Source organism: Gobius niger (genome assembly GCF_951799975.1).
Source record: "Gobius niger genome assembly, chromosome: 6".
NCBI lineage: Eukaryota > Metazoa > Chordata > Actinopteri > Gobiiformes > Gobiidae > Gobius > Gobius niger.
In genome coordinates, this window is record NC_136857.1 from 31,039,619 (window position 1) to 31,052,503 (window position 12,885).

At 43.1% G+C, this 12,885-nt stretch overlaps 1 protein-coding gene across 1 annotated transcript in view; it reads left to right on the forward strand.

Moving 5' to 3' along the window:
* Window positions 1–12,885, forward strand: part of nphp4 (nephronophthisis 4) — a gene marked incomplete at its 3' end in the record, with an annotated part of 350,376 nt that overhangs the window by 100,637 nt on the left and 236,854 nt on the right. Inside the window, exon 8 of the mRNA XM_079557985.1 lies at window positions 1,958–2,078. Coding sequence (XP_079414111.1) covers window positions 1,958–2,078 — 121 coding nt within the window. The remainder of the gene's footprint in view (window positions 1–1,957; window positions 2,079–12,885) is intronic.

Sequence of the window (12,885 nt, forward strand, 5' to 3'; positions counted from 1 at the left end):
CAGCAAATGCTACGCTCAGTATAGCTTAAGTAGATCATCTTGGCTTTGGGGTTTGTGTTTTGGTTTAACTAAGATGATGACGGCCTGCAGATGGCGGCTGAAACATGTAAAGGTAAAAGATCTTTAACATCTCTAACCTTAGTGTCTGAAAAAAACGAACCTAAAAAGTGATACTAGAACACAAGTAGACACAATGAACGTTACGAAGTTTAACTAAGACAAGTTGTAGCAGAGCCTATTAGCGTTCCTTAGCATGGCACTAACAACAACATGGTGTAATTGCAAAACGGGGCAGTTTTTACTTAAAATCAATCCGTGTAAACAGATTGAGTGGATGAGGAAGAGTCCACAGTTGAGCAAATACAACAAGCCTAAAAGCAGATTTAAATGTTGATCATATTTTACCACCATATTCTGTGAGAAATGCCGAGCAAAACAAAGCTAGCTCATTAGCAACAGCCAGTTGGGAAGTCGAGGATATAAATAATGCATCTGTTGTTTGGAAACGTTTAGAAAGATCTCGCACTAGTTACAGTGGGTATCCATACCTCTTTAACTTTTCGACGTTTTGCCATGCTATGGTCCATAAACATAAATATATATCATTCAAATTTTATGTGAAAGACACACACTAAGTGACACAGTATTGTGAAATGAAATGTATACATGATTTTGAACTTTTTTTATGAATAAAATCTGAAAAGGGATGTGCAAAAGTATATATGCCCATTTCCTTTTAGTCCAACCAATTATGAAGCCTATGATGACCCTGGATGAACTGCAGAGAGCTTCAGCTCAGGTGGGGGAAAGAACAACTATTAGTCGTACACTGCACAAATCTGGCCTTTATGGAACACTGGCTTGAAGAAGCCATTTTTAAAAGAAAACCATAAGACGTTTGCTGTTTGCCAGAAGCCACATGGAGACCACATGATGGCTTCAGGCAAACAGGACTACTCATGGTTTTCTTTTAAAATGCCACTCTTCCATAAAGGCCAGATTTGTACAGTGTACGGCTAATAGTTGTTCTGTGGACAGTTTCCCCCACCTGAGCTGTAGCTCTCTGCAGTTCATCCAGGGTCATCATAGGCTTCTTGGTAACAGCTGTGGTCATTGCTGTCCTTGTTCGGTCAGTAAGTTTAGGAGGACGGCCGGGTCTTGGTAGGTTTGCAGTGATGCCAGACACTTTCCATTCCTGGATGGTGTATTTAACTGTACTTTTCGAGATGTTCAAAGCTTTGGAAATCTTTTTATAACCTAACCCAGCTTTATACTTCTCAATAACTTTATCCCGGACCTGTCTGGTGTGTTCTTGGACTTCATGATGCTTCTGCTCCACAATAGTCTCTTCACAGACCTCTGAGACCATCACAGAGCAGCTGTATTTGAACTGACATTACCTTACACACAGGTAGACTCTATTTAGTCATTGGGTCAACATGTGATCATTCAGAAATCATCAGGAAACTTCTGAAGGCAATTGGTTGCACTAAAAGGAAAGGGGTATGGATACTTATGCACAAATATATATATATATATATATATATATATATATATATATATATATATATATATATATGTTTGTGGACCGTGGCGTGTCAACATGTTAAAAGGTTAAAGTGGTACTGATACTTATGCAACCCACTGTATATCCATTACAAGCTTAGTAATGTGTCTACTTGTGTTACTAGTATAACTTTGAAGGTTCATTCAGTCAGTCTGACTAAGCAAACCTTGAAAGTTATACTAGTAAATCCATAATAGCAAGAGGAGTTGTTCAAATTTAGTACAGTGAGTAGATAAGTGAAATGAATATGTAAAGTTGTGGATAAAAGGAAGTAGTTTCCCCTATCAGCCTGAACGTAGCTCCACAGCGTCACCCATGTCCTAATTCTTATGTAGCTACAATAATGTCTGTTTGAATCTAACCAAAGCCTTCTTTCCTCATGTGCTGCAGCCCTCCACAGAAGCTGGGCCTCCGCAGCAGCCTGCAGCTCACACTGATCAACCACCCGGCTGTGGCCATTGTCTTCCAGCTCGAGTACGTCTTCTCTGCTCCCATTGGTCGAGAGACTGTGGTAAGTGCCCTGCATATTAACCTGCATTTTGCTGTCAAATCAAGCACACAGATCTATCATTGTGGGTGTTCACATGTGGAATGGATAGGATACATATAAGGACACATAAAAGCTCTGATTTCTCTTATTCACCTCAAGTGAACCCGTTTTTCGGGTCTTAAGGTGAGGTGAAACTATTTTTATACAGTGGTCAATTTTGAGAGTTTGTCCCTCCCTTAACATCTTAGTTCAAACTAACACATTTATTTGAAGAGTTTTTGTGGAAATCACTCCTCCATCTTTCACACATACATATTAATTCAGAAATACTGACATGTCTAGTATCCGCTGTATGACACTCTGTAACAAATGGTAATTTCTTATGTTTTCTCAAAATGCGGCATTTCTGCAACCACATTTCCATTTCACTAGCTTCTACAGATTCCAAATGTTCCTGTTTTGGAGTTAAATAATATTTTAATAGTTTAATTTGAAGTTCAATATCTAATTCCTAGCTTGATTTATTGAGCTTTTAACCTGAGAAATGGGTACAAAATGTCAAATTTTTCCACATTAGTTTATTGTAGACAAACGTATGGAGGCTTTGCATATCGATTAGCCATGCGTAGGATGAAGGCTGAAAGCAAAGTCTAATAAAGAAATTCCTGCACACCATCAAATCCTTGGCGAAGATTTATTTAAATTGCATTTCGAAACGTTGCTATTTAAATAACCCTTCTCCAAGGATTTGATGGTGTGCAGGAATTTCTTTCTTAGACTTTACTAACTAGTTTATTGAAAAACTACCAAGGCATTCAGAATCACCTCTGAGAAAATGTTTGCAAGTAATATGTGAACAACTTTTTCATAATTGGTTGTCAAAAAAATAGGCAGTTTTTGCTATTTTTTTCCCCCCGTATAAAATTACATTTATGTGAGTAATCTACAGCAAAAGTTTCACATTGATCACAATTCACAAAATATTATCCATGTTCTCCTGCAGTGTTTTGAGATTTTGCACATGATTCTTGGTCTGGGAGAACTTGAATCCGGGTACTCCATGGGGCACACTTTACACCCTGATAAACATCTCCCATTGTCTCATCCAAGCCACACAATTAGGTTCTGTTTCTGCCAAAGAAACCTGACGATTATAAATAAGACCCATGAGGATTATTAAGATTGACCTAAATGGAGATTGCGATTTGGATTACATTTCAATTAATTGCTCAGCCCTAGTTTCTAGTCTGATAACAAGTAATATGCTTGCACATTTAAATCTCTTTTCCCCAAATATATGAGCAATATTGACTGTTTTTACAATTACAATTGATATATTTATGTCAGTAATCATAAACTGCAGTGTCTCACCTTATGTAAGCAGGTTTGAATAATCTATTATTTTACCAAACTAACTGACTTTTAAAGTTCCATCCTAGTAAGGTTAGACAAATTCCAATTATTTCTATTTCTATTTCTTTGCGGAGATGTTCTGGCCGAGAAGCAGCCTGGATACTCACAGCTTCAAAAACACTACAGCGGCCAACTTCATTTGGTGGCCTCAGAGGGAAATGAGAGGCTTTCTCACACCGCTTTGCTTCACTCCGCTTCGCCTTCTGCCACATTTGGGCTTGTTTTCCACTGATTTGAGTTTAATACTGTCCGTCTCTCTGAAGCGCCTCAAATGCCATGGTTGTTAAGTCCGGTCCGACAGCACTGTGTGTGATAGAGTGAAAGAGCGCCAGAGCTGAACGAGTGAGCACGTTTCATTGCCTTCTTTAATAAGGTCGAATTTATGGTTGTAGCCTCGTCTACTATATAAAATGGTTTACAATGTTTTACTGTTGTCTGTGTGGTGAAAGATCTCTTTATTTTGAATGTGATCTTAAACCGACTGCGATGTTAAGAACTCCTGTTTATCTGATCACATTGTGTTGTTGGAACCAGAGCTGCTTTTAGCAATGTAATGGCCACTCTGGTGTTACGCTGTGGCCCCTGTCAGCAATGGTCAGCGATGGACATGGTCAGCGATGGTCATGGTCAGCGATAGTCATGGTCAGCGATGGACATGGTCAGCGATGGGCATGTTCAGTGATGGTCGTGTTCAGTGATGGTCATGGTCAGTGATGGTCGTGTTCAGTGATGGTCATGGTCAGTGATGGTCATGTTCATGTTCAGTGATGGTCATGGTCAGTGATGGGCATGTTCAGTGATGGTCATGGTCAGTGATGGTCATGTTCAGTGATGGTCATGTTCAGTGATGGGCATGGTCAGTGATGGGCATGGTCAGTGATGGGCATGGTCAGTGATAGTCATGTTCAGTGATAGTCATGTTCAGTGATGGTCATGTTCAGTGATGGGCATGGTCAGTGATAGGCATGGTCAGTGATAGTCAGTGATAGTCATGTTCAGTGATGGTCATGTTCAGTGATGGGCATGGTCAGTGATAGGCATGGTCAGTGATAGTCAGTGATAGTCATGTTCAGTGATGGTCATGTTCAGTGATGGGCATGGTCAGTGATAGTCAGTGATAGTCATGTTCAGTGATGGGCATGGTCAGTGATAGTCAGTGATGGTCATGTTCAGTGATAGTCATGTTCAGTGATGGTCATGTTCAGTGATGGTCATGTTCAGTGATGGGCATGGTCAGTGATAGTCAGTGATAGTCATGTTCAGTGATGGCCATGTTCAGTGATGGGCATGGTCAGTGATGGGCATGGTCAGTGATAGTCAGTGATAGTCATGTTCAGTGATAGTCATGTTCAGTGATGGTCATGTTCAGTGATGGTCATGTTCAGTGATGGGCATGGTCAGTGATAGTCAGTGATAGTCATGTTCAGTGATAGTCATGTTCAGTGATAGTCATGTTCAGTGATGGTCATGTTCAGTGATAGGCATGGTCAGTGATAGTCATGTTCAGTGATAGTCATGTTCAGTGATGGTCATGTTCAGTGATGGTCATGTTCAGTGATAGTCAGTGATAGTCATGTTCAGTGATGGTCATGTTCAGTGATGGTCATGTTCAGTGATGGTCATGTTCAGTGATGGTCATGTTCAGTGATAGGCATGGTCAGTGATAGTCAGTGATAGTCATGTTCAGTGATGGTCATGTTCAGTGATGGTCATGTTCAGTGATGGTCATGTTCAGTGATGGTCATGTTCAGTGATAGGCATGGTCAGTGATAGTCATGTTCAGTGATGGTCATGTTCAGTGATGGTCATGTTCAGTGATGGTCATGTTCAGTGATGGTCATGTTCAGTGATGGTCATGTTCAGTGATAGGCATGGTCAGTGATAGTCAGTGATGGTCATGTTCAGTGATGGTCATGTTCAGTGATGGTCATGTTCAGTGATGGTCATGTTCAGTGCTGGTCATGTTCAGTAATGGTCATGTTCAGTGATGGTTATGTTTAGTAATGGTCATGTTCAGTGATGGTCATGTTCAGTGATGGTCATGTTCAGTAATGGTCATGTTCAGTAATGGTCATGTTCAGTAATGGTCATGGTCAGTGATGGTCATGTTCAGTAATGGTCATGGTCAGTGATAGTCCTGTTGAGCTAAAGTCATGGTCAGTGATGCAGTGATGGTCAGTGATGGACATGGTCCATAAGAGTGAAACAAGAGTGTTTTAATCTCAATTGGACTTTCCCGGTTAAATAAAAAATGATAAACAATCAGTGAATTTAATTATATCGTATCGTCATATCGTGATACATACCAACTAATATTGTGATACATGTTTAGATCCATATCGCCCAACCCTAATCCGCACTATATAGTAGACCAGTTGTTCCCAACTTTTTTCCTTGAAGCCCCCACTGCACATGCCCCCCCTCATTTCAAAACTGTGATATAGCTTAATTATATAGTAGTGTATTATGACAAATATGTTGTTTAGTAGTATTGCAAAGCACTGTGGTCTATATTGACAGCCCCAAAATAAAAATGGCAACAACCTATGGAGCTCTTTTTTGTATGGAAAACATGAATATATCGTTCAAATAGTGATGACATGAGAACTACCCTATCCGACATAAACAGTGACGAAGAATGTAAGTGCATATGAGACACCACCGTACCGCACAGCGCGTCGGGAAAACGTTAAATTCCACCGGCTCCGGCCAACCCGTAAACTGCAAATGGCCTGCACATTGTGTTGTTGGAACCAGAGCTGCTTTTAGCAATGTAATGGCCACTCTGGTGTTACGCTGTGGCCCCTGTCAGCAATGGTCAGCGATGGACATGGTCAGCGATGGTCATGGTCAGCGATAGTCATGGTCAGCGATGGACATGGTCAGCGATGGGCATGTTCAGTGATGGTCGTGTTCAGTGATGGTCATGGTCAGTGATGGTCGTGTTCAGTGATGGTCATGGTCAGTGATGGTCATGTTCATGTTCAGTGATGGTCATGGTCAGTGATGGGCATGTTCAGTGATGGTCATGGTCAGTGATGGTCATGTTCAGTGATGGTCATGTTCAGTGATGGGCATGGTCAGTGATGGGCATGGTCAGTGATGGGCATGGTCAGTGATAGTCATGTTCAGTGATAGTCATGTTCAGTGATGGTCATGTTCAGTGATGGGCATGGTCAGTGATAGGCATGGTCAGTGATAGTCAGTGATAGTCATGTTCAGTGATGGTCATGTTCAGTGATGGGCATGGTCAGTGATAGGCATGGTCAGTGATAGTCAGTGATAGTCATGTTCAGTGATGGTCATGTTCAGTGATGGGCATGGTCAGTGATAGTCAGTGATAGTCATGTTCAGTGATGGGCATGGTCAGTGATAGTCAGTGATGGTCATGTTCAGTGATAGTCATGTTCAGTGATGGTCATGTTCAGTGATGGTCATGTTCAGTGATGGGCATGGTCAGTGATAGTCAGTGATAGTCATGTTCAGTGATGGCCATGTTCAGTGATGGGCATGGTCAGTGATAGTCAGTGATAGTCATGTTCAGTGATAGTCATGTTCAGTGATGGTCATGTTCAGTGATGGTCATGTTCAGTGATAGGCATGGTCAGTGATAGTCAGTGATAGTCATGTTCAGTGATGGCCATGTTCAGTGATGGGCATGGTCAGTGATAGTCAGTGATAGTCATGTTCAGTGATAGTCATGTTCAGTGATAGTCATGTTCAGTGATGGTCATGTTCAGTGATAGGCATGGTCAGTGATAGTCATGTTCAGTGATAGTCATGTTCAGTGATGGTCATGTTCAGTGATGGTCATGTTCAGTGATAGTCAGTGATAGTCATGTTCAGTGATGGTCATGTTCAGTGATGGTCATGTTCAGTGATGGTCATGTTCAGTGATGGTCATGTTCAGTGATAGGCATGGTCAGTGATAGTCAGTGATAGTCATGTTCAGTGATGGTCATGTTCAGTGATGGTCATGTTCAGTGATGGTCATGTTCAGTGATGGTCATGTTCAGTGATAGGCATGGTCAGTGATAGTCATGTTCAGTGATGGTCATGTTCAGTGATGGTCATGTTCAGTGATGGTCATGTTCAGTGATGGTCATGTTCAGTGATGGTCATGTTCAGTGATAGGCATGGTCAGTGATAGTCAGTGATGGTCATGTTCAGTGATGGTCATGTTCAGTGATGGTCATGTTCAGTGATGGTCATGTTCAGTGCTGGTCATGTTCAGTAATGGTCATGTTCAGTGATGGTCATGTTTAGTAATGGTCATGTTCAGTGATGGTCATGTTCAGTGATGGTCATGTTCAGTAATGGTCATGTTCAGTAATGGTCATGTTCAGTAATGGTCATGGTCAGTGATGGTCATGTTCAGTAATGGTCATGGTCAGTGATAGTCCTGTTGAGCTAAAGTCATGGTCAGTGATGCAGTGATGGTCAGTGATGGACATGGTCCATAAGAGTGAAACAAGAGTGTTTTAATCTCAATTGGACTTTCCCGGTTAAATAAAAAATGATAAACAATCAGTGAATTTAATTATATCGTATCGTCATATCGTGATACATACCAACTAATATTGTGATACATGTTTAGATCCATATCGCCCAACCCTAATCCGCACTATATAGTAGACCAGTTGTTCCCAACTTTTTTCCTTGAAGCCCCCACTGCACATGCCCCCCCTCATTTCAAAACTGTGATATAGCTTAATTATATAGTAGTGTATTATGACAAATATGTTGTTTAGTAGTATTGCAAAGCATTGTGGTCTATATTGACAGCCCCAAAATAAAAATGGCAACAACCTATGGAGCTCTTTTTTGTATGGAAAACATGAATATATCGTTCAAATAGTGATGACATGAGAACTACCCTATCCGACATAAACAGTGACGAAGAATGTAAGTGCATATGAGACACCACCGTACCGCACAGCGCGTCGGGAAAACGTTAAATTCCACCGGCTCCGGCCAACCCGTAAACTGCAAATGGCCTGCAGCTCGCATACAACCTATGATACTCCATCTTATGTTTTTGTTTTGTCTGTTATTTAAAGCATCTTTGAGTCTATTTGAAATGCGATATATAAAACCTATGTGTTATTATTATTTATTCTTAACTATTTTTCAAAAGTTCATGGAAAGCACAAAAATGCTGGTCTGAAACACTTTCTACTGCACTTTTAGCTGAGACTGAGCTAAATGACCTTGAACATTTATAAACTCATATCACGCTGCAGCCTCTGACAACTTTGGATAAAAGAGTTCCAGAGCGATCCCGTCATGTCGTACACAGACAGCCGACCCACACATCCCCGGGGAGGTGGTTTGGAGGCGCGCGGCAGCACTTAACTAGCGCTGATGGCGGGGAAAGCACAGCGCGGCGTGGTAATGACGGGCGTGGGCGAGCTCAGCCTCTCCGCGGCTTTCCTCCGCACACCAGGTCACCGCATCGCATCAGCCGCACCGCAAAAACACACCGCTTCACCCACATCTGCCTTTTACATTTGTGTTTCCGCGGGCATGCTCTGTCAGTTGTATATGGGAAGTAGTGATGATGCAGTGATGTCTAGGCCGGAGCAGCGTGTTGAAGAAGAAAAGTCTGGTGGATTGACTTTTGGCCGTGTCTGTTGCCTGCGGTTGACTCTCGGGAGCCAATCAAAATACTCGGCTTGATCTCTCTGACCACATGAAATCATAATAATGTCAGTCCATAAACTGCCTTCACTGAGAAGCAGGTAGAAAGATGGCTGAGTTGTTAAGCACTACTCCATTTCCCAAGCTCCATTCCAATCCCATATGGGTCTTTCTTTATGTAGTTTGCCTGTTCTCCCTGAATTGTGAGTTTTCCCCCAGGTGCTCCTCCAGCGGTAGCCTGGCCATAGCCATCCGTAAACTCCAGTCCACTCCAATTTCCCTACATGTACGTCTGGGTCTGATCTCAGTGGCCACGTTACATCGGTTGAATTTCAGCGAGCGGGGGAGGCGGTTGTTATAGGTGACGTCAAGCATTTGCGCCGCATTTGCAGGTTGTAGTTTGGCAATGGTGGAGCATGCGAAAGTAATGGAAGCTCTTCAATCCGTTCTGGCTCAGCTCCCAAATATCCAGAAATTAAAATTGAAGCCTTGGAATGCGCAAGGAAGAGTTATGATAGCTGCTTCACTCACTCGGGCGCATTACATACTTCACGACCAAACGCTAGCAAAAATCAGATCCAATCATTTCAAAGGAGTTCACCCCTCCCACCTGATAACGGAGCTCAATTGTGAAGATCCAGACCCTTGTACGAAACAAAATGAGTTGTAGGGTAATCCTGAATGAACTTAGCTCAATGTCTGGACGTCCCCACGCTGCATCTGAAACTTTGCCTCACGTCAGAAGCAGTGGACAAGGTTTACCAATGTCGGGGAAGTTCTAAACATTTTACTGGATATGTTCCCACGCTAGCTTTTTGCATACACCTCTACAGCCTCGATTGTAGAGGTGTGGTTTACGATTGTCCATAGTCGTTTATTGGGCACTACAAATGTCTATCATATGCGTCTGCATGTAGCCATGCATCCCCGAAGAGGTGATGCATGTGGGGATGGTCATGGTCAGTGATGGATATGGTGAGTGATAGTCATGTTCAGTGATGGTCATGGTCAGTGATGGCCATGGTCAGCGATGGTCACGGTCAGTGATGGTCATGGTCAGTGATAGTCATGTTCAGTGATGGTCATGGTCAGCGATGGTCATGGTCAGCAATGGTCATTGATGGTCATGGTCAGCGATGGTCATGGTCAGCGATGGTCATGGTCAGCGATGGTCATGGTCAGCGATGGTCATGGTCAGTGATGGACATGGTCAGTGATGGTCATGTTCAGTGATGGACATGGTCAGTGATGGACATGGTCATTAATGGTCATGTTCAGTGATGGTCATGGTCAGCGATGGACATGGTCAGTGATGGTCATGTTCAGTGATGGACATGGTCAGTGATGGTCATGGTCAGTGATGGTCATGTTCAGTGATGGTCATGGTCAGCGATGTTCATGTTCAGTGATAGTCATGGTCAGTGATGGACATGGTCAGCGATGTTCATGTTCAGTGATTGTCATGGTCAGTGATGGTCATGTTCAGTGATGGTCATGGTCAGCGATGTTCATGTTCAGTGATAGTCATGGTCAGTGATGGACATGGTCAGTGATGGACATGGTCAGTGATGTTCATGGTCAGTGATGGTCATGTTCAGTGATGGTCATGGTCAGCGATGTTCATGTTCAGTGATAGTCATGGTCAGTGATGGACATGGTCAGCGATGTTCATGTTCAGTGATAGTCATGGTCAGTGATGGTCATGTTCAGTGATGGTCATGGTCAGCGATGTTCATGTTCAGTGATAGTCATGGTCAGTGATGGACATGGTCAGTGATGGACATGGTCAGTGATGTTCATGGTCAGTGATGTTCATGTTCAGTGATAGTCATGGTCAGTGATGGACATGGTCAGTAATGGTCATGTTCAGCGATGTTCATGTTCAGTGATAGTCATGGTCAGTGATGGTCATGTTCAGTGATAGACATGGTCAGTGATAGTCATGTTCAGTGATGGTCATGGTCAGCGATGGTCATGGTCAGCGATGGTCATGGTCAGCGATGGTCATGGTCAGTGATGGACATGGTCAGTGATGGTCATGTTCAGTGATGGTCATGGTCAGCGATGTTCATGTTCAGTGATAGTCATGGTCATTGATGGACATGGTCAGTGATGGACATGGTCAGTGATGTTCATGGTCAGTGATGGTCATGTTCAGTGATGGTCATGGTCAGCGATGTTCATGTTCAGTGATAGTCATGGTCAGTGATGGACATGGTCAGCGATGTTCATGTTCAGTGATAGTCATGGTCAGTGATGGTCATGTTCAGTGATGGTCATGGTCAGCGATGTTCATGTTCAGTGATAGTCATGGTCAGTGATGGACATGGTCAGTGATGGACATGGTCAGTGATGTTCATGGTCAGTGATGTTCATGTTCAGTGATGGACATGGTCAGTGATGGTCATGTTCAGCGATGTTCATGTTCAGTGATAGTCATGGTCAGTGATGGTCATGTTCAGTGATAGACATGGTCAGTGATAGTCATGTTCAGTGATGGTCATGGTCAGCGATGGTCATGGTCAGCGATGGTCATGGTCAGCGATGGTCATGGTCAGTGATGGACATGGTCAGTGATGGTCATGTTCAGTGATGGACATGGTCAGTGATGGACATGGTCATTAATGGTCATGTTCAGTGATGGTCATGGCCAGCGATAGTCATGTTCAGTGATGGACATGGTCAGTGATGGTCATGTTCAGCGATGTTCATGTTCAGTGATAGTCATGGTCAGTGATGGACATGGTCAGTGATGGTCATGGTCAGTGATGTTCATGTTCAGGGATAGTCATGGTCAGTGATGGACATGGTCAGTGATGGTCATGTTCAGCGATGGTCCTGGTCAGTGATGGTCATGGTCAGTGATGGTCATGTTCAGTGATGGTCATGGTCAGCGATGTTCATGTTCAGTGATAGTCATGGTCAGTGATGGACATGGTCAGTGATGGTCATGTTCAGTGATGGTCATGTTCAGTGATGGTCATGGTCAGCGATAGTTATCATCAGTGATAGTCATGGTCAGTGATGGACATGGTCAGTGATGGTCATGTTCAGTGATGGTCATGGTCAGCGATGGTCCTGGTCAGCGATGGTCCTGGTCAGCGATGGTCATGGTCAGCGATGGACATGTTCAGTGGACATGTGGGTAGGTCAGCATGGGTTTTGCTTACTATGTAAAGAAAAGTCAGGAGTGAGCCCCTTCTGCTGGCAGTGAGGGGAATGACAGGTGATCAAACGGTGAAAAAACAGGTAACAGCTTGCAACCAAACCCTCTAAACGACCTCACTGCAAACACAAGCGCTGCTCTAATACACAGTGCCAACATGTGCAGAGACGTTTACAGCCGGTTTCATATTTGGAACGGCTGTGATAATTGTTCGATGATTTATCCAGCGCTGCCACATTTACCCCCACCCATTTTGCTTTTATTGTTGATCGCCGTGAGCATAAAGCAGTTATGGATTACATTTCCCTATTGAGTTCCACGTCTTCTCAAATGAGCAGTGATAATGTTTCCGGCTAATCCTCGGGCCTCTTTCAAATCAGATTTGATTTTGCGTGCGCCCCGTGCCAGAACGACTATCGATCTCCTAAAATGACAAACTGCGCTGGAATGATTTGTGATTGTGTTAAGCAGATACTTTGGGCAATGCGGCTGAATCACTCCTCAGCGCGGTTCCCTCTGGTGCCGGCTTTTTGCTTTAGCTCTGAGTTCATATTAACGGTATATATATATTTTTTTTGCTGTTGTTAATTGAGTCATTTTCTTCCTTAT